The 23,152-nt window shown below is 39.8% G+C and overlaps 1 protein-coding gene across 4 annotated transcripts in view; it reads left to right on the forward strand.

The window, feature by feature from the left end:
- The first annotated feature begins 1,708 nt into the window (after positions 1–1,708).
- COL19A1 (collagen type XIX alpha 1 chain) overlaps positions 1,709–23,152 on the forward strand; it is a 345,293-nt gene continuing 323,849 nt past the window's right edge. For 3 of the 4 annotated variants that reach the window (XM_047760063.1, XM_047760070.1, XM_047760080.1), the window contains exons 1-2: positions 1,709–1,939; positions 15,258–15,384. In XM_047760063.1, the coding sequence (XP_047616019.1) occupies positions 15,294–15,384 (91 nt within the window). In that variant the 5' untranslated portion in view covers positions 1,709–1,939; positions 15,258–15,293. Of the gene's footprint in view, positions 1,940–15,257; positions 15,385–16,764; positions 16,866–23,152 lie in introns of those variants that run through there. The other variant, XM_047760089.1, reaches the window with a different exon arrangement.

A 23,152-nucleotide genomic window follows, 5' to 3' on the forward strand; every position in this document is an offset into this window, starting at 1 on the left:
AACACTGTAAACCAGCTATAATGGAAAAAAATAAAAATCATTAAATAAAAAAAGTCAATGAAAAGAACTGTATAAAGGACCAAAACCTAGGGATATGATAGTTTGTGATCATGAAACTAGCCCAGATTGGAACACTTTCCTGAAAGAAAAACACAGAAGGATTTACTGACCTGGGGATGTTAGTGTATCTAGGGACAGAGGAAGCAACAGATAATAACAATTTTTAATTGTATTTTTTAATTTCTCACTTTCTTCCAAACTTTTGTTTACTTCAACACCTTCAATAGGAAAAGGAGCAATTCAAGACACAAAAATGTCACAGGATCTGGCTAGTTCCAAAACCTCTTAAAGATTATGAAATTATTAAAATGTTTATGAAAACAGTGCTCACATGAAGGTTGATTTTCCTGTATTAGAGCACAAATTAGAGGCAAAATTTCAGGCTTCCTGCAGGTAGTTTTAAAGTATTACTTTAAATAGTACCAATTAAGTATAAATGTAAAGTTAATAGTCTATGGGAGAGATAAAGCCTGGGTGCTTTTATTCCAATTCATGAGCAATAAAAAGGTAAAGTATAATTGCTTAGAGAGAAAAAACACTATTATAAAAATTAGAGATTGCTCACCACAAGTCTGACGCAGGTTTGGGAATCCTGTTTTTCGGATGGTCGTGTGAGCAGCATGACTCAAATGACATCCTCCCTCCTTGGCTTCTTTCCATAGTTAACCAAAACCCAGTGATGAAAATCACAGGAGAGGAAACCACATCAGGAGGTTTTTAAGTTCTGACATAAAAACATGGTTTGCATCACTGTGGATGGGAGATTCTAAAACTTCAAGGATTTTGATCATGATGAAAGGCAGGTTTAAAAACCACTAGTTGACTCAATAGTTTCACTTCAATGAAGTGGAAAGGAACTTTCTTCTAAAACATTTTTTTAAACATTTTTATTTTTTGTCAGCCTGACTTTATGTCCTGATTTGTGAGCCCAGACATCTGTGAACCCTATTGCTATGGCTTAAGATAATTTTTAAGCTTAATGATTTTCACCATTATGCATTAATAGTATAATTTATCCTATTTTTCCAACTGTGGCAATATGGAACGTTAAACAGCTTTTTGCATCTGTTTTCAAATGCCCGACTTACTTTCCTGAATTCTATAATGATTTTACATTTCTTTCAAGTATATATGTATGTAATATACAATATGTATATGCACCTACAAATACACATACATACTCACTACATACACTATCTCTACACACACACATACCCTTATACAGGGATCAGCAGAAAAATGTCACCTTCATATGTTGTAAGGAATCCCAAAGAGTTCAAAACCCAGGATTTGTAGTTAGTACCAATCCACAGAAAGATATAATATTTAATATTAACAAAATAATGGACTTTGAGACAAACCATGCCTCACAACCTCGAACATGACTAGAATCCCGGCAGGCTCTCTTGATTAACTTTGTCTAAACTGACATAAGAGTAAAAAATGAAACATAAGTGGTACCGTTTTTGTTTTGTTTTGTTTTTCAGCTCAATTGTTAAAAAGCCAATTAGCTACCTGTGAATGTTCGCCGCATACACTATACTTTGAAGACACGTCACAATCAGAAGTGCCAAACTCTTAAGCGCTTGCACCTACCCGACCTTCTATCTGGAAAACCGCTAATAAAACAGAAGCCTGCAAGGCATTATTGCCGCCTCAGAGGAGACGTGGTTGTAATTAAGTAAACCTGGGCCTGAGTTGGCAGAGTCCTGTCTCGCGGAGTCCTCCGTCCTCGCCGAGTGGGAGGGTCACACGGGGAGAGACTAATAAGGGCAGTGATGCGTCCCCCTTCCCCACTCGCAGGGCTCTCACTGCTCGCGGTGCGGCAGCCGCGCGCGGACTCTGCTGCGCCTCCGAGGGGGCCAGGCACGCGGTCAAGGTAAGCTGCGCCGCGCCGCGACCCTGCCTCCCACCCGCTCCCTCGCACGCACGCGGCTCCGGTCATCCGCTCGCGTTTCTGTTCATTCGCGTGCTTCTCCCTTTTCCAGAAAAGCTGGAAACCGTGCTACACACAGAGATGGGTCGGGCGGATAAATACCGCACACCTGCGATTACGCATTCGGATAGGTAGCTTAAGCATGGGACCAGTAAGGTTTAGCACGACCTGGCCGCTTGAACACGCTGCGCATTCTGTAGGTCGTGTTCATGTGTTCACATAATGCAGGCTGCGGGCTTTATACTTAGTTCTAGGTGGTTCTGCCGGCTCTGTGTTTGTAAGGCAGAACCAGGAGGCTGCTGATGCGTGAGAACAGACACTGAATACAGAAGAAAAAAATATCTTTGGGGTGAAATGCACAAACTCGATATGAATTCATGCCGTTAGAGCTTATTTTTTGGTCTCTGTCTAGAGCCGTCCTTCCCTGGATGCGAGGAAACAGTTAAGGGGCATAAATTAGGAAACGCGGGGTTGCGGCACCTCCTCCCCGCCCGGGTTACCGGTTCCGACCTGCGGCTGCTTCTCCCCGCGCGGCTCCCGGGGGCACGGCGCCGGGTCCCGGGACTCGGCCTCCCGGGCCCCAGCCTCCCGGGCCCCCTCCTCCCGGCGCGCCAGGTCCTGCGCCTTAGCAGACCCGCAGCCCGCGCCGCGAGGCGGGACGGAGAGCGGCCGCCGTCCTCGCCGCCCCCACAGCCGCGAAGGCCGGGGAGGAGGCGGGCCTCTGGCCCGCCCGGGCGTTGCAGGGTCCCGGAGAAGTTTGCTGGCCCGGAATCAAACCTGCTGCGGCCGGGGGCTCGCCAGCTTATCCTGAGCACGGGGCGTGGAAGCGAAAGCCGCCCCAGCGTCGGTTTCTGGGGGAGGGAGCGAGCAGGCGAGTCGGTGGGCAGATAATTGGGTGGACTGGCCGGGGTTGCAGGAAAGCCAGAGGCACAGACGGGGATTGGCCGAGGGTGGGGAGGAGCAGGGTTCCAGGACACGTGGGCAGCCAGCCTCAGGGGACTGTGGGCTGGGGGTGAAAAAGAGGAAGACCCAGAATCCTGAAATGCATAGTTTTCATTGAACCATCCAGGATTTGTAGCAGCGAGTGCTCTGAGCCACAGCTTGAGGTTGGGAAATAGGAGCAAAGGATACCATTGCACTACCTCTCCTAGCCCCCAGTTCCAAGACTTCTTGCTTCCATCTTCTGCTTGAAGGAGAAGGCCAAGGAGAAACCAGATGGGAGGATGGTCCGGAGGCTCAAAAGGAATTTATATCTCCTGAAGATGGAGCAGAGGAGAGAGTGCGCAGTAGTGGTGCTGCTTCTGCCCCAAACAAGAGCCACAGTCATTCTTTAAGGGATTTAAAAAAACAAAACAAAACAAAAAACTCCTCAGCTGTGTGACAGTCTTTCAGAATCTCCTTGATTGGTCGATAGAGAGAAAATGGTGGGACCCCCACTTAGAGATCTTTGATAGGTGCCTACATAAGAGGAGCAGAGTAGATCTTCGGATGGTGCCGCATGTCCTGTGCCTAAAAGCCTCCTCCTGGGAAGTATCTCTTCAGGGTGGAAAAGAGGACGGTGATCCCCAGGCTAGAAAATTCTCTGGCTCTCTGGGGGATCGAATGTGGAGAAAGTAACAGGCTGGAGCCTCTGTGAGGTGTTGTCCAGCCTGCTGTCTGGAATTGGTCAGGATTCTAAGTGGGATTTCCTGAGAAAGGAGGGTGAAAGTGGGTGATAGAGCAGGGGAGACCCTGAACCTGAGAGGAAAAGGTCAGAGAAAGAGCAAAGAGGTGATGGAAAGCTGAGATTATTCCCACTGTTGGAACATTATCTCTGTACCTGAAGCATTGTCATCCAAGGAAACCACCTAAAACAGAAGGAAGCCCGTGCTGTTCTCCAGAAATGGAAAATTCCCAGTCTACTTTCTGGTCCTTCAGCTTAATCTCTCCTGCTGCAGTTTTAGTTCATGTTTTCCAGCAGACAGAAATACCCTGTGGGTACACAGAATGGATAGTTTAAAGGCAGGGGAAGATATGGAGATAGAAACCACAGTTGTCTGGCTGATTGGCTTCGTAAATACAAATTCAAAGGAGGAATGAAAAATTAACAGGAATACAAACGAGCAAAGCTAAAGAGATGCTAATATATAATCTGGAGAGGATGCTGGAAAAAATATTTGAGGCAGGCCACGTTGAGGATGTATATCTTAAAGAGGCAGAGAATAAGGAGGCTTAGCAGAAGAGACCAGGAGAGAGGGCCTGCCAGCCAGAAGGAAAGGCATGTGTGAAGGCTTAGAGATGGGGGTGAGCTGTCATGTGCCTGGTACAATAGAGAATCCAGGCTTGGAGGAAAACTGGAGATGAGGAGAGTGGCTAGTGCCTGCCAAGGAGAGCTTGGAGCAGAGACTCAGAGGGACCTGGGGCTATTTAGGGTGTGATTCTATAGGCCACTGGTGAGATAATCAGGTGAGGAAGTTGTACATTGCATTTGGAAATGGATAGAAAGATAGCCGATGCAAGAGTGGAATTAAGAAAAAAAAAAAAAAAAGAGTGGAAAAATAGGCCTGTCCAATCCATGCAGAGCATGTGAAGCCGAAAGCACCTCTGATCCTTCTCTGAGATACATCAGAGCTAACCCTGAGATGGCAAGTTTATTCTGCCAGAAAGTAAGTAGGAGTTTTCAAATGGAAACATTGGGAAAAGTTGATAGGTTAGGCAAAAAGATACACATATTAATTTAAAATTTGAAGTGGTCATCCAAGGAAACCACCTAAAACAGGCCATTGATATAGAAATATCTGTGGGAACAGTGCTAGAGAATTAAAATCTGACAAAACATGGGCCAGTCATGATGACAGAAATTGAGAATAGAATCCAAAAAGTTAATGGCAACAATCCTAGTTCAGAGAAATCAATAAGAGCAGCACGTTGTTGAGGTGGAAAGAGTTGGTTCAGTCTACCCAAGGGCAGCTAAGTCTGGAGACCCCCTGGAATGTCAGCACTAGTTTTGAAGTGACAGGAGAAACAGCAGAACTTTGAGAAAATGTGATAGAGTTGTTCAGTTTTAGAGTATTAACATCAAGAATCAGGGAGCATGTTTTCAGTAAAGAAAGAGTCGTTTATAGTATTTATTTTTGTCTCGCTAAATAACTGAAATTAAGTTCACTGAGCCTTTTTTGTGTAGTATTTCCTCTATTTCTCTATGATTCTTCCTTTCATCTGTATCTTTCCATAAATGTTAAGTCTCCATCTAGATATACTACTTGGTTTTAACCTTTCATTTATTTAATTTTAGCCCAAATATATTGCCTTAGAATATACTCATCCTCCAAGTTGATCAAATGCATGCTTATTCAATGCCAGGTTGAAACAAAATGCAAATATCAGATACGCTCTGTTTTCTCCAAGATATTCAGTATCAAGAGGAGACAGAACGCACACAAGTTACTGCAATGCAGTGTAGACTGTGCTGAAGCAGGGTTGGGTCCTGAGTGCTGGTGGATGGCAAGGCAGTGGTAATGACCTCTGTGATGCTGCTTTCAGACTGCAGAGAGAACACAGCATTTGAACTACATGTGGAGGGCAGAGTAAATGTTCACCAGATGGAGCAAGAATTGGAGGAACATTCCAGCAGCCAAAAAAGCATGTGCAGAAGCCTGGCATGTTTGGGGAATTGTGAAGAGTTGGATGGAGTAGAGTTTGTTTGGAAGTGGGTAATAGAACATGAGTCTGGTCAGATGAGTTGAGACCCTGTTACACAGCCTTGAGTGCCTGCTTCCCCAGGAGACTTTAATAAAGCAGAACATGTAAGGTTTCTGCCTTAGAAATAGAATTCTTGGGCAATGGGGAGATGGAATTGTGGGGTACAGGCCTAGAAGAGAGGAAACTCTTGGAGTCTATCACACTTTTCCAGACTAGGAATGATGAGAATGTGGACTAAGGCATTTTGTGTGTGTGTGTGTGTGTGTGTGTGTGTGTGTGTGTGTGTGTATGGGGAAGTTGATAGGGAGTCAGAAAACATTTTAAAAGTAGATTAGATAGACTTTGATAGAGATTTTTTATGGGGGATGAATGAATTCAGATCATTTTGAAATTTCTAATTTGGGTTCCTAAATTAGTGATAATGCCTGGAATTAAAAGATAAAAAATCAAGAGGTTTCTATAGAATATAATGAGGGTAGGAATGTTGCCTAAGCTGCGAAAGACTTCTGCTAACTAACTTCAATTTGATGACTAAGGTTAATGACAAAACTATGAAATAATGCTAGATCAAGTCCTAAGCTCTTGAGGATTTTTTGTCCTCTTGCTGGCTTGGATTTTTAACTGAGTAAGCATGACTTCCCAGCCAATTTTATCTAATAGTTTATAAACCCTACTATAGCTTCACTAAAGATAGATTCTAAAGATTGGTAAAAGAACAGATGTGTAACACCTGTTGTTTTTGCTTATTTACAAGATATGTCACTTCATAACAGTATGGCCAGATTTCCTTGGTGGAGTTATGTACAAGCACATTGGAGGGTAGTCCAGAAGGGGTGATTGTTAAATCAAACCTTCTGGACTACCCACTCATACAACATTTGTTTGTTTTGTTTTGATTTTTTTTTTAAATTTTTTTTCTGTTTTTTTTTTTTTTTTTTGCATTTTCTAGGGCTGCTCCCGCAGCACATGGGGGTTCCCAGGCTAGGGGTCCAGTCAGAGATGTAGCCACCGGCCTACACCAGAGCCACAGCAACGCGGGATCCGAGCCGCATCTGCAACCTACACCACAGCTCACGGCAACGCCGGATCCTTAACCCACTGAGTGAGGCCAGGGATCGAACCCGCAACCCCATGGTTCCTAGTCAGATTCGTTAACCACTGAGCCACGATGGGAACTCCAGCATTTTTTTTTATAATGAATACTCTGAAGACATGGATTCTTTCAGTCATTTAACAAATCAGGCCTACTTTTTAAAGTCAAAATGTTGTGTTGCTCACGTGAGAGCCTATGTAAAGTGAATCAGTGGTCTCTTTCTATTTACCCCTCTCTTTTTCTTCTTTCAGTTGTCTTTTTCATGTTATTTTCTATTTGGTATTAGATCTAATGCCAAGACCTAAGGCCAAAATTTACCTAAGATCAAATTTCAGAGATGCAGAATGAGCATTATAAAATCTCCCAAGTTTGGAGTTCCCGTTGTGGCTCAGTGGTTAACGAATCTGACTAGGAACCATGGGGTTGCGGGTTCGATCCTTGGCCTCACTCAGTGGGTTAAGGATCCGGCGTTGCCGTGAGCTGTGGTGTAGGTTGCAGACACGGCTCGGATCCCGCGTTGCTGTGGCTCTGGCGTAGGCCGGTGGCTACAGCTTCGATTAGACCCCTGGCCTGGGAACTTCCATATGCTGTGAATGTGGACATATAAAGCCAAAAAATAAAAAAAATAAAATGTCCTGTGGCATAGTAGTAACACTATTATGTTATGTAGGCAGGTTTGGTTTGGTTTACTTCTGATGGCCCCTGACCGTCTTATCTAGCAAGCCTCTGTTCCATCATTCTGTCTACCTGTTCTGCTTTCCTTTACTTCTTAGTGTCTGTCTCTCAGAGATGACATATGTGTTTATTTGTGATCTCCCTGACCAGGGTGAAACCAGAGACTATTTGCCTCACTGCTGTATCTGCAGTGGCACATAGTAGGACCTCATCTTATGGATAGAATGAAAGATTAAGATTTCCTAGTGTTTCCTTCCCTCCTCTTGATGTTCTCTGTATGCAAATATAGCTTAATAAGGAATTATTAAAAAGTCCATATCCTAACTCAAATATGCTTATAAAATTTCAAGAACTGAATTAGGAGTTCCCACGTGGGTGAATAGGTTAAGGATCCAGTGTTGTCACTGCAGTGGCTCAGATCACTGCTGTGGCTTGGGTTCAGTCCCTGGCCTAGGAACTTCTGCATGCCTCAGGTGCAGCCAAAAAAAGAAGGAAAAAAAAGGAACTGAATTAAGAAAGATTGAAGGACACATAGCTTCTTAAAATTCCCTTAACCCAACCAGTCTCCACAAATATTCTGGTTGGCAAAGGGTGGTAAGAACGATGGGCTTGGGTCAAGGTCAGAGGGATGCCCTTAGGCAGCCATCATCTCTTTGCTGTTGTCACAATGAGAAATCAACTGCAGGCAGCCCTGCCTGGATGATCTTAGAGGGCTCTTGGTCTCCAGGAGTGTTGTCTCCTCAGCACGGTTAGTACTGGGGACACTCACAGTGGTGGCTTTGACTTTGTAGTGTTAGGAAGGAACTGTGGGGAGTCTGGTTAGACTCTTTTTTAAAATTTTAAAAATTGTTTATGACCTCGGCTGCAGCATATGGAAGTTCCTAGGTCAGGGATCAAATCTGAGCCGCAGCTGATACCTTTGCCACAGTTGCAGCAGTGCTGGATCCTTAACCCCCTGCACTGGGCAAGGGATGGAATTCTGTCCTCTGCCATGACCTGAGCTGCTACAGTTGGATCTTTGATCCACTGGGCCACAGCAGGAACTCCTTGGCTAGACTCTTGATGGAGATTAGCCAAAACATGGAAGCATATCAGGATGTGATTGTCTGTCCCACATCCTGATGGTAAATATCATGGTGTAACAGCAGAGGATTTTTAGTTGATCAGGACCAGGATTGAACCCCAGGCTCTGGGATCCTCTCTGTGAGCTTTAGTATTTCATGTCGGTACCAGGCAAGGAGGTCCCCGCTCTGGGCTCTACATTTTAGGAGGCCCAGTATGGTCTTTTGCTGTCCATACACCTGCTCTGAGGCATAGGTATCCATAGAAGTAAGAGGACCTGCCTACCCTAAGCCAGAGCTTATAGACCAGGCTCTGGATACCCAAGATCTGAAATTCCCTGACTAAATGACCCTTAGTCTTCTTGCAGGATCTGGCAGACCTCTTCCTTGGGTCCGTCTTCCCAGGGACAGACCAAGCCACTGGTGTGAACACTCCTAGGCCCAAGGGGTGGTCAAGGAGAAGCATTTGCCATTGTTTCGACAAAGCTTGGACAAAACTACTGGCCTGTTCCTGCAAGTGTGAGGTGGAACCAGGAATGGGAATAAGGGAGGAGCTCTGGTCCAGGCCGAGGCCAGTGCATCTATTGCAGCCTGATCTATTCAATTCTGAACGTGACCTTGGCTTTTAGTTCTTGGCAAAAGCATATTTGCCAAGATGAAAGGAGAAAACATTTATTTATTATCAGTTTTATTAGCTTTATTTTTAACTTTCGAACATTTAGACAGGTAGAATATGAATCTCTTGCCCTGTACTCTGCTAATGTTAAGGTCAGGCATACCTCTCTCTCAGCTTTTATGAGTAGTGAATAAAATAGCATATACAAAAGAAATTCTGCTTCAGAAAATGAGACCATGTGTGTGACCAGTCATCTCCATAGCCTTCTTAAAATGCATCGAGAGCCATCTTTGTACAAGTTTGAAAAAAAGTGATTTGAAGACTCTTAGAAACCTCAGTATTTGCATATATTATCCTGAGGTTCTATAGGAGTTACTCCATGAGGAAAGCATTGAAGGTGAAAGTTTAAATCTTACCTGGGAAGAGCAGCACATCAAGCTGTGATAACATTGGCTTGGATTCATATGTAAAACTATCTTGATAGTCACCCAGCTGTAACTTGAGAGGACTGGAGAGAAAACAGGCAAGTTTTGAGGAGGAAGGAGATTTTTTGATGGTGGGCAAAAAAACAGAATCAAGAAATACAGGGCAGATACCAGAGGTGGGTTGAGGACAACAAAAAGCAACCTGAGGCTAGCAGGTACCTGGGGACAGGGAGAATGGTTTGGGGGAAAGGTCCAGAAAGACTCCAAGGGAAGTTTTGCCCTTGACAGTTTTGTTGGGGTCAATCCTGGAATTGCCAGCAACAGAAGTTAATGATCTGGGAAAGGTGGAGTTTTGTTGGTTTGTTTTGTTTATTTTGTTTTACCATATACAAGGATTAATTTTGAAACTTTGATGAAAGGTTTTTTAAAATGTCCCTAGCTGAGTGGAATACATCTCTCATCAGGATCATCAGAACAACAGAAGCCTCCAATAGGAAATACATTTTAGGAAATACAAAAAGAAAAGATATATATTATAATGACCCTTGAAATACGTAAGATCCTTAAATACCTTAAGAATTATAAAATAAAGATTAAATTATTGTCAACAGATTTAAACAAAGGTATAATTCACTGTGTCTCAAGATTTAAAAATTGTCAGTTTCTTACTTTTTTTAAAAAAATTAATTTTATTTTTTCCCACTATACAGCATGGGGATCAGGTTACTCTTACATGTATACATTTTTTTCCCTACCGATTGTTCTGTTGCAATATGAGTATCTAGACATAGTTCTCAATGCTTCTCAGCAGGATCTCCTTGTAAATCTATTCTAAGTTGTATCTGATAACCCCAAGCTCCTGATCCCTCCCACTCCCTCCCTCATCCCCTCGGGCAGCCACAAGTCTATTCTCCAAGTCCATGATTTTCTTCTAGTTTCTTACTTTTTAATTCAAAGAATATTTATTGAGTCCCTGCTTTTCTAGGTACTGATAGGCACCAGGCTATAGTGATAGACAAGACACATAGTCCCTGCCTTTAAGGAGCTTAGAGTTGAGTGAGGACAATAAACTTGTGTGTAGAGAAGAGTCTGACCTAGAGAATAAGAGTCAAGGCACTTATTGGTCAGGGAAGGGCCCTTCCACATAGTAACATTTGTAAATGAAAGATGCAGGATGCAGTGTGTTCCTGGATGAAGAAATAGCATGTACAAAAGCCCTGAGGTTGGAAAGAGTCAGGGTGTTTGAGGAATAAGACATTAGCTGGAGAAATGAGTAAGGGCCAGTGTGTTTGGGGCTTCTAGGCCATAGAAAGACTTCAGGAGTGTACTCAAAGTGCAATTGGAAAACATTAAAGAGTTTGAAATAGGGAAGTGACATGATCCAGCTGTGATTTGGAGGAAAGCTCTCTCTTACTATGTAGAGAGTGAATTTGGTCAGGCGCCCATAGTGGATGAAAAGTCAGTCAGGGAGCTGGAGAGAAGTCTACACTGGGGCAACCTGAGCTAGGATAGTGGCAGAGGACTGGAGACCAATGGGTGGGTTTGAGATGTGTTTGGGGTAACACTGATATGGTGTGTTTTTTTTTTTAATTGAAGTTTAGTTGATTTACAATATTGTGTTAGTTTCAGGTGTGGAGCAAATTGACTCAGTTATACATACACACACACATATACTTTTTCAGATTCTTATAAATTATTACAAAATCTTGAATATAGTTTCTGTGCAATGTAGCAGGTCTTGTTGAATAGCTGTTTATATATAGTAGTGGGTATATGTTAATCCCAAACTCCTAATTTATCCCTCCTCCCACCTTTCCCCTTGGTAAACATAATTCATTTTCTATGTCTATTTCTGTTTTTGAAAATAAATACATTTGAATCATTTTTTTTTTAGATTCCACATGTAAGTGATATCATGTGGTATTTGTCTTTCTCTGACTTACTTCACTTAGAATGATAATCTCTAGGTCCATCCATGTTGCTGCAGATGTCATTATTTCATTCTTTTTTTGGCTGAGTAATATTCCACTGGGTATATGTACCACATCTTCTTGATCCATTCCTCTGTCAACAGACACTTAGGTTGCTTCCATGTCTTGGCTGATAGTTTGGAAGTGGGAGACGGTGATACAGGAGGCAGAGGAATCCATGTGGTGCTTAGGTATCTAGTTGGAGAATTTGGTGGGGCCTAATTATTGACATTGGGAAGAGCATAAGAAGAACCAGGTGTGTGTAAGAATCAAGAATTTAATTTGTATTAAGTTATAGATGTCTGTGTGACCTCTGAGTGGGAATATTGAGTAGGCAGCTGGATGCAGTCTGAAGTTCAGAGAAGAGGACCAGATGGAGATGTAAATTTTAGCTCCATCATCTGACAGTTACTGCTTACAGCTGAGAAAATTGGTAAGATTACCTAAGAGACATTGTAAAGAGACAGGAGAGGAGGGTCATAGATACCAACGTTGAGAAATCAGGTAGAAAAAAGATCTGAGAAGGGGCTTTTGGAGGAAATACCAATGTGTGTGAGGACAGGGAGGCCAATGCAAGTGAGGGTTTTAAGAAGGAAGGAGTGGTCAACTACTGGAAATGCCATGGAGAGTTGAATTAGATGTGAAGGGAAAAGGATTTTTCTTTCAAGTTTTGCCAAACATGGCCAGAGATATTTCACTAGAGTGGTGAAATAGCAGTTCTTTAGGAACTAGATCATTAAGTCAACTGACCATAACATCTATTCTTCAAACACTTTGAATAAATGAAGTTAAGTATTTCTAAGTGACTTAAAATATTTGGGAGACCTCAGGATTGAATTCAAATACTTAACAGCTCTATATCTCTCTGGTTCTTTGCTGCTGAAGCATGGACCAAAGCTTCAGTAAACACAATTTTTTAGAATGCTTTGGCACTTCTACATTGTTCAAATGTCACTATCAATCTCATGCAGAGTAGATAAATATAACTATAAATTTTTTCTAATTATTATTTATAAATATGTGAAACAATTATCATAACAGCTACTTTTTGGGAACTCTTACTGTGTTCAATGCCCTGTACCATACTCTTTCTAGGTACTCAATAATTTATTGTTGGTATATTCCCAGTTTTCAGATGAATAAATGAAAACTTAGTGAAATTATAGGACTTGACTTGTTTGTAAGTGGCAGAGTCCAGACATGAAGTTTTTCTTTTCCTTTCTTTTCTTTCTTTCTTTTTGGCTATGCCTGCAGCATGCAGAAGTTCCTGGGCCAGGGATAGAACCTGCACCATAGGTTCTATTTGACAATGCCAAATCCTTAACTTGCCAAGCCACCAGGAAACTCCTAGACAGGAAGTCTTATCTATTATCCTACACTGCTAATTTATCGATTCATAAAAATCGCTTTGGTTAAGAATGCAAAAAATCAAGGCTCTCTCTGAAACTTAGATCAATATTTGTGAGTTCATTTGTTTGAAATATAATTAATTGCTTTAACATAATCAACTGACTTGAAATAATAGGTAGAATAAGTTTGCAAAGTCATATGAGGATTACAACTTTAGCTAGATGAGAGAGTTCAAAAGAAATAAGGCATAAAATCAGCTGTTTGATATTTAGAACCACACATATGGTTTTAACATTGCAGTTACTGTTTCTAGCTATTCATCCAGAAATATCTAACTCTTGAATTAATTTTAAAATGCTGATCTTAGGGTATTTGGCACACGCAGAACATCAAGGATGGTGGCTTTAGTTTTTTTCTAGAGTGTCTATTGACAACATCTAGGCATTGGTATGATGCATTCTTTTATACATGGCTTGAATAAACTTTGAATTATGGCAAAAATAAAAAACATTATATGTTTAAAACTCTTACAATAGCAATTCTAATAATACTGCAATTATTAGAAACACTGATAGAGCCATTATATTTTTAGTTATGATTTGTTTCCATGTTAGTTACTTCAATATAAAAAATTAAGTAATGTGTAAGTTTTCCATTACAGGGATTCTATTTACTAAATCTTTACTGTATTACATAAAAAGTAGTAATCTACATTCAGAAAGACAAATAATTAGGGGAAGTAATACATTAAAGTTAGAAATGATGCCAATGGCAGGCTCAAATGAGGTAGGAATTGCATATATCTATTTTTTTTCTTTTAACAGAAGGAAAAACTGCTTTTCACGTGTGCAATAATCCTTTCAGTAGAAGTGACTATTCAATCAAGTAACAACATAGTTAAGTTTATAGAAAATGTAATGATATCAGTTAAGGCCAAGTATGTAACACTCATATTCAGAAAAGAAAATAGAATTATGAATAATATAATTATATTTCAAAAACATAAATCATCATATATGACACCAAAAGAACAGGTAAAAAAAGAAAAAATAGATAAATTAAACTGCATAAAGATAAAAGAAAACTTCTGTGTAGCAAAGGACACAATTAATAGCATGAAAATACAACCCACAATATGAAAGAAAATGTTTGCAAATCAAGTCTGATAGGGGTTAATATCCAAAATATATAAAGAATTCCTACAACACAACACACAAAAAACAAACAACCAGATTAAAAAATGAGCAAAAGATTTTTAATAGCCATGTATTCGAAGAAGATATGCAAATAACTAAGAAGAGACACTTTACACCACTAGACCTTTGGCAAATGAAAATCAAAACCACACTGGGATGCCATCTTATATCCCTTAGGATGGCTACCATTAAAACAAACAAAAAATAAAAAAACAAAATAAAAACAAGATAATAAGAATGTTGTGGAAGGATTAGAGGAATTGGAATTATCGTGCGTTGTTGGTGGGAATGTAAACTGTGGCAGCTGCTGGAAAACCAGTATGGTGGTTCCTCAGAAAATTGAAAGTGAAATTATCAAATGATTCAGCAATTCCATTTCTGGGTATGAATTGAAAACAAGGACATGAACAGATTTTTGTACATTCATATTCATAGCAGCATTATTTACAATAACGTAAAGGTGGGAGCACCCAGTGTCCATCAGTGGAGGAATGGATAGACAAAAATGTGGTTTATACACCCAGTGGAATATTATCCAGCTTTAAAAAGAAAGAAAATACTGGCACATACTACAATATGGTTGAACCTCGAGAACATTATGCTAAGTGGAAGAAAGTTACAAAAGGATAAATACAGCGTTATTCTACCTATATGTTACCTAGAGTAGTCAAATTCGTAGAGACAGAAAACAGAATAGTGATTGCTAGAGACTGGGGGAGGGAGAAATGGAGAGTACTGTTCAATCGATACAGAGTTTCAGTTTTACAAGATGAAAAGTTATAGATGGTGAGGATACAATGTGGAGGTAGTGAACTATCCATTTCAAAGTGTTTAAGATGGTAAACTTCAGGTTATGTGTATTTTACCAGGATTTAAAAAAAAAATGAAGATATATACAAATCATTGAAAGTGGTATGACTTTAAAAAATTTAAAAGAAGAAATTTAAGTTATAAGAGGCTGTATGAACATTGATAATTAGGAACTAATCTGAAAATGTTTTCCAAACTCTTTCATGCATAATAAGGTGTATACTAATATATAATGTCTGTACATATAAAATCAGATATACAGTTATATAATCATAATAATGTAAAAATCTATTGTATTTTCTTTGGCAATGAGGATTTTCTTGAGAAAATGATGAAAGGAACTGTATCCAGTAAGCTCAATTCAGATGTCTTGTTTTGTTGCAGATCTGTGGCCACTGGTTCCCATGGTTTCCAGGCACCATGAGGCACCCTGGCTCTTGGAAACTTTGGCTCTGGGCAGCACTTCTCCTGCTTCCTGCTTCCACTTCCGTGACGGTTAGGGACAAGCCAGGTATGCCGGCTACCTCTTTGTCTAGTCCCCAAATGTTATTTATAATCTTTAAAAAATGATTAAAATCTTGTTGAGATTGAAGAGGCCATAGATTAAATCTCTTGGTGGAAATAGATGTTTTCCCCATTGACCTTGACAACGCACATCGAGGATGTCTAAAATTACCTCATGTTTTCATATGCATATTAGTCTAGATAGCCTTTTATTTCTCTCATTGATAGTTAAAAATATAAATGTGAATGTGCATCTGTGTGTATGTTTCTCCCTTTCCTCTTTAAATTCTAAGTTATTCACATTATAAGTATGGAAACTCATCACCAGTTAGGAAAGCAGGGATGTACATAAGGTTAATTAGGGAAAGTGAAAAACTGAATAGGAAATAGGAAAGGAAATGTAGTTTAATTATTGCCAGTTTTGTAGTGTCAGATGAGGTGAACCAAAGACAACCAGTCGTGAGAGCACTTTTTAAACTAGATAGATAATACTCACTTGCAACTGTTAAATACCAACCTCATAAATATTTCTGAAGGACTTGAAGGCAATTTACTTCCACTTTAGATTTTTTAAAATGGTTATGTGGCTAATTTGAAAGACTTTTCTTGAACATTGAATAGGTGTTAAGTTCCTGATGGAGATCTACTTTGGTACAAAGTTGCACTAGATACAGTGAAAAGCCCTTTGCTAAGCAAAGAGAAACTCCAACGCTCTTTCTGTGCAAAGGATGACTTGTGATGTATTCTGGCCATGGTCCCATGTGAAGATGTGTTCTTAGACTGTGTGTCTTGTGCTTGGTCTTTTAAATATCTCTTTCATATTTTTTTGCTAAACAGGTATAAACACATCCTAGTAGAGACTTTTGAGTTTAAAGCATTCAGAAAATAAAAACAATCTCTTATAAAGATACAACACTTCTGAGCCTCTCAGTGTCTTGTCGGTCTTTACAGTTTTTTACTAATTTCACAGGGTACATTTCATAAATAATCTGCATGAAAGTTTGGATATTCTAACACCATACAAATGGTGCCCTGTGGCTGTCATACTTCTTTGGAGGGCAAAAAAAAACTTTCTTTCTTTCTTTTTTTTTATTTATTTATTTTTTCTTTTTTTCAGAAAAATCAGTAGTGGCTTATGGCAAAAAGAAGTACATAGGGCAGGGAGTCTACTCTGATAATGTTGCTACTCTTCTGAATATTTTTACATCTCTTCCTTTTAAGAGATGAGCAGGTAATGCAATTTGCTACTTAATCAGAGGGGATACGACTTTTTTTTGGTTTGAAAGGAAAATGAATCAGTTTCTAGGTATAATGCTAGTGCATAATAAATGCTCCTGATGGTAATAATGATTTGAAGGATCTGCATAAATGGTTTTCCAATTTTAGTGTGAGCAAGAATCATCTGGAGTATTGATCTCTGAGCTCCACTGTTATGCAGAAGATCTTGGACTGGGATTCAGTAATTTACATCTTTAACCAGCAACCCAGGTGAATCCAATGCTCTATGTCTGAGGAAAATGGAGAAACTCTTCCTTTGGGATAATTCACTATTTCCTTTTCATTTAAAATTTTTATTTCTTGGCTGGTTATCTTCCACCTTATGCTACCAGGTACTTTTTAATTAGTTAATTTTGACTTTAATGACTTTTGGGAGGGGGTGTAAGAACACAACATCAGCTCTACCCTCTTAACAATTTTCTAAGTGTATAATGCAGTATTGTTCACCATAGATCTCTAGAACGGAATCATCTTGTATAACTGAAACTTCCCCTTTTTGGGATTCCCCTGAATGTTCTTATCTTGTAGCTTTGGTATCTCACTTCTTGAATCAGGTTACCTGGTGTGTGGGACAACCGAAATGCGTATATTCTGGCCAATGTATTCTGCCAAATTAATCTTTCTGAAAGATTTTCCCAAGAATGTGAATTCCAAATTAATCTGAATGCTAACAAGAGTCGCATAACGTGAAGCATGAAGGGAAATGAGGGAAGAAAAAAATGAAGAGTTGATTGTTTTTATCAGGCCATTTGGTAGGAAGTACTGGTGAAACAGTAAAAGGTGCCAGGGAAATGGCTTGACTTCAGGTATCATTTGAATTAATTGAAAATGTCTGTGCAGCACTGTCATAAGGACTGTTGGAGAGTATGACATGCCGGGCATGGCCTGATAGGGCTCTTCATGTTTCTTGTGTGTCTGATTCACAGCGCAATTTCCCTTTTTAGTTTCCTCATGTGCAGACCTGCGCGTGTGGTCACTAACTGTTAACCGGAGGGAAGTGAGTACAGCTAAAAATAAAATATAACAAATCAGAGGGAGAGGCTAGGGTTTCAACTCTGGAGTCTGTGAAGTTGTCAACAGTCTGCTGTTAAACTTAAATATACGAAGGATAAGTTGAGTCTTTTAATCGCTTTACTTAACTCCATGGCATGCTTAACGATTACTTGCAATCCTGGCCCAGTTGGGACAGAATTCAAGAGTAATGTGGAGGGATTCAATAACACCTTGACTATTAAACTCTTGAAGCTATTTAGAATTTGTAGTTACATATTCTTTCATCAATTTGACTGTTATGTTGATATTATGATATAGGGCATATTTGCATATTTTCACACTGCAGATAAACAATCTGAATGTGGCCAGTTCAGCTCAGTTGTCAAAGCAGGAGGGGAAGAGAGTTATATTTATACAAATATAAATCATAAAGATCGTCTCAAGACTTGCTTTCATCAGTTTCTTAAAACCTTCTTCTAGCACAGAAACTTATGTATCATAATGGTTCCTCTTCTCCACTTTGCTTAATTTAAGGCAAAAGTACTGAGTTATCAACAAAAGTAATAAAGACAGAAAACAAGGTAATGACTTGTAGCAAAAAAAGCCAGACTCAATAAAAAGAGGTGACAGAATGCCATCCCTTCAGCTTATGGTAAATCTTTAGGTCAAGCGTATGATGAAATTGATTATAAACTTAGGCCCCAAATTATACATCCTTTTAAACTAGTTTTCTATTGATTGCAAGGAAAAACTATTCTTCTGAAATTTGGCTTTTACCTATTGACCCACACTGCACTCTTAAACTCAGAATGGAAGGTACACTATCATGTAGAGAATTTTATTTTGTGTCATGAAGAATTCTTCACGTTCACTATGGTACCATATAAGAGTCCTACTACTGACAGATGTATTTTATAACTCCAACATTTTTAGGTGCAGGAAAGCATCACAATTTTTTTTTTGTCTTTTTTGCTGTTTCTTGGGCCACTCCATCGGCATATGGAGTTTCCCAGGCTAGGGGTCAAATCAGAGCTGTAGCCACCAGCCTACGCCAGAGCCACAGCAACGTGGGATCCGAGCCGCGTCTGCAACCTACACCACAGCTCAGGGCAATGCCGGATCCTTAACCCACTGAGCAAGACCAGGGACCGAACCCACAACCTCATGGTTCCTAGTCGGATTCATTAACCACTGTTCCACGACAGAACTCCTAGCATCACAATTATTAAATAAAAAGTATAGCTCCTACGTAGGTATTCTCCAAAGGAGGAATAGCTTTATATATATATATAAGCAGTGATGTTTCTGTGACCTCTCATTAGTTCTTTGTTAAAAGAACTGTATTCCTATTTTTTTTCTTATTGGTCACCTTTCCATATTTTGGGGGCTGTGTGTTCTTTACCTCTTTTGTTAAGCATTGTTTTTCTCCCAACCTAGGATACCCTATAATCCTTTATCAGAGGTATTATCAAAGTATGAAGTGTACAGGTGTCCTAAGGGCAACTAGTAGCAATTAAATGAAAGGCCTCTGTGAACAGGAAGTCTTTCAGCCTTTACAAAAATGCAAAACACCTGAAGGCTTTTATTTTGATCCATTTATGAAGAGAAAACAAAGTAGTTCTATGTCTGTGATAAATTACTTCTCTTTGTCTTCCCCAACGCCGATCTTGAGACAAATGTTCTGTCATGACTTTTGTCCCTAAAGTAAAAAAACAATTTTCCTTAATGTATGTTAGCAAACAAGAGTGATACCTGTCAGAGCGGCGATCATCAAACAGACCACATGTAACAAATGTTGGCGAGCATGTGGAGAAAAGTGAATCCTCCTACACTGTTGATGGCAATGTAAATTGGTGCAGCCACTGTGGAAAGAAGTATGGAGGCTCATCAAAAAACTAAAAACTACCACATGACCTAGAAATTCTGCTCTGGGTATATATTCAAAAACCCCCAAAACACTAATTCAAAAAGATGCATGCGCCCCAAATGTTCATAGCAGCACTATTTACAGCAGCTAAGATATGGAAGCAACCTAAGTGTCCATCAACAGATGAATGGATAAAGAAGATATGGTGCATATACATACATGTATATATATATATGTATATGTGTGTGTATATATATATGTATGTATATGTGTATATATATATATACACACACACATATATATGTACAAAGAATTATACTCATCCATAAAAAAGAATGAAAATTTACCATTTGCAACAACAGGGACAGATTTAGAGGGTATTATGCTAAGTGAAGTAAGTCAGAGAAAGAAATATACTGTATATTAGCACTTATGTGTGGAATAAAAAAATAAAACGAACTAGAAAATATAACAAAAAAAGAAACTGACTCACAGATAGAATAAACTAGTGGTTACTAGTGGGGAGAGGGAAGTAGGGAGGAGTAATGTAGAGTAGGGGATTAAGAGGTATAAACTTATATAAAAAATAAGCTTCAAGATATGTTGTACAGCACAGGGACATGTAGTCAATATTTTATAATAACTATAAATGGAGTATAACTTTAAAAAATTGTGAATCATTATGTTGCCCACCTGCAACTTACATAATATTTTATATCAACTACACTTCAATGAAAAAAAAGAAGAGTGATAAATAGAATGGCTGTGGAACTGGACAGATTTAACTGTTCTGCAATATATTGTGCGTACTTCTGAAGATATGAAGAAATAGAAAAAAAAAAGCAGGAAAAACGGACAAGAGAGAGAAACGTTGCTGTCACTCAGGAGATAGTCATTGTCCTTTTTCGCTTCTGGCCTCACTCCCTATGTAATCCCACCCATCTCTGTGGTTTTAAGTGTGATTTCTTTGTCAGGCACTCCCACGTTTACTCACAGCCTGACTCTTTTGCGTTTCATACCCACATTTCTTAACGGCACCTCAAACTTAACATTTCTAATGCCTTCTCTCTTCCACTGCAGATGAATTTATTCCTTGTCAAACTTCCTTTTCTTCCTCCAAGGGTATTCATTTCAGTGAAGTAAACTTCCACCCAGCTGAGCAAGCCAACTGTCCCTTCTCCTTCCATTCAAGCCATTATCATGTCCTGTTGATTTCTTTTTTTTCTTTCTTTTTTTTTTTTTTTTTTTGGTCTTTTTGCCATTTCTTGGACCACTCCTGTGGCATATGGAGGTTCCCAGGCCAGGGGTCCAATCGGAGCTGTAGCCGCCGGCCTACACCAGAGCCACAGCAATGCGGGATCCCAGCTGCGTCTGCAACCTACACTACAGCTCACGGCAACGCCAGATCCTTAACCCATTGAGCAAGGCCAGGGATCGAACCCGAAACCTCATGGTTCCTAGTCGGATTTGTTAACCACTGAGCCAGACGGGAACTCCCTGTTGATTCTTATATTTCAATTCTTTCCCCCTTCACCCTCTTCCCTATCACCTTTTTCGTCCAAGCTACCATCCTATCTGGCTTCCAAAGGTATGAGCATGTTGGTAAGGCTGCCAGGTGAAAAACCAGTCACCCAGTTAAGTTTGAAATTGGGGTAAATAATGAAAAAATTTTGGTATAAGTAGGTTCCATATATTGTGTCAGAAATATATATGCTATTTTTTTTATTTCTCTGACATTCATTTAACTGGGCATCTGTGTTTTTATTTGCTGTATTTGGGGATCCTACATGGTATGAAGAGAGAAGGGGCTGATGTATTATATAGAACAGGGCGGGCTGGCCTTGGGTATGGACAGTTAGGCAGAGACAGGAAAGCCGTGAGGATGTGAAGCACATGAGCACTTGGAGAGCACACATGCCAAGGCCCTGAGGCATGGCATGTGGGAGAATTAACAAGAAAGCTGAGGGTACTGGAGTCTAGTGAGTGAGGAGGAGGTGGAGGCCGTGTGGTACTCAGAAATGGACCTGTGCTTTAAGTGTTGTCAAAGCCTGATTTCTTTCTTTCTTTTTTTTGTCTTTTGTCTTTTTGAGGGCTGCACCCATGGTGTATGGAGGTTCCCAGACTACGGGTCTAATCGGAGCTGTGGCTGCCAGCCTGTGCCACAGCCACAGCAATGCCAGATTAGAGCTGTGTCTGAGACCTTATATCACAGCTCACGGCTGAGCAAGGCCAGGGATCAAACCTGCCACCTCATGGTTCCTAGTTGGATTTGCTTCTGCTGTGCCATGACAGGAACTCCCGAAGCCTGATTTCTGAGCCTACAGGGTCAAAGTCTAGACCTTGAACTTTGGTAAATTCACCAAAGCAATAAGTACTACCCTGTGAGACTTCTTGGGAGATGGTCAAAGCTTGCCTCTAGGACTGTGAATAGGTAGGCTTCTGAATTTATGTCTTTCAGTTATGTATCTTCCCTAGAGACCTCTGAACAAGTCTTAATTCACAGGTAATTTAATATTATAATACTGTGGTATTCTAATACATTTATTTGAGTACAAATGTGTGGAAATGTACACCTTGCAAAATTAAAATACAGCTGGCATATCCACTAGACAAATTACATATTTCCTTTCTTTGCAGTCAGCAAACTGGTTTATTAAATAACTTGAGAAATACTAAGAACACTCTACAAATTGTAAAGATATGATAGACATATTTACATTTACTTTTGCAGGATGCCTCTAATTATGACTTTTCCCATGTCTTTATGGTGCCCAAGGAATGACCTCATCTCCTGGCTTTTCCTAAGGCCAGAGGCCTCTGGGGCCATGGAAAGTAGTCATTTTCTGTATGAGCATCAGCAAAATGCACACATCTTTTAGTTAATCAGTTGGAAAAAATGGAAAATTAGAAGAATGGATTTAACTGGTCTGGACTTTTAGCTATTTGAGAGGAGAAAGAAAGAATTCAATGTTCCTTCCATGAGTACTAGAGTAAACTGAAGATTTTTCTGTGAGTAAAAATACCAGAACAATGATAGGAAAAGTATGTTTCAAAAGACATATGATCTAATCTCTAGACTAGAATGCTTAGCAATATAATAGGAGGCCCAGCTAGCAGGTGATAACATGGTATAAGGATTTAGGGATTAAGGGAACAAGTGATTTTTCAAAAGCAAGTTTCAAACTGAGAGTAGGGACAAAATATATTTCTACTAAAGAATGAGGAGAATATCATAGGTTACTCTATTATGTTGTTTAGAATATGGTTTTGAGAAGAATGTTCAACACAGAGAAAAAAAGACTATAGGAAATGAATTTTATTTCAGCTTTGCCATTGAGTCACTGTGTGATTTGGGAAAAAGTCATATAACTTCTTCTGAAAGATTTGTTTATAGGTGCTTAGGTTTCTAATTTTAAGAGGGAGAGAAGGGTAAAAATCTTTTTAAAATGTATGTAATTTTTTTAGATAATTTAGATCAAATCTAATCTTCCCCGGATCTCACTAGCTGCCTTCCTTTCTGGTTGCTTTGTTCCCTTTCAGCATCTTTCCAACCCTATAAGCTGCCCAGATTCTTCAAGCCAAGTCGGGGGGAAAGAAGGTCTAATGATCACTAACAACATCTTAATATGGGTTTGTC

The sequence above is a fragment of the Phacochoerus africanus genome, chromosome 2, assembly GCF_016906955.1.
Source record: "Phacochoerus africanus isolate WHEZ1 chromosome 2, ROS_Pafr_v1, whole genome shotgun sequence".
Classification (NCBI taxonomy): domain Eukaryota; kingdom Metazoa; phylum Chordata; class Mammalia; order Artiodactyla; family Suidae; genus Phacochoerus; species Phacochoerus africanus.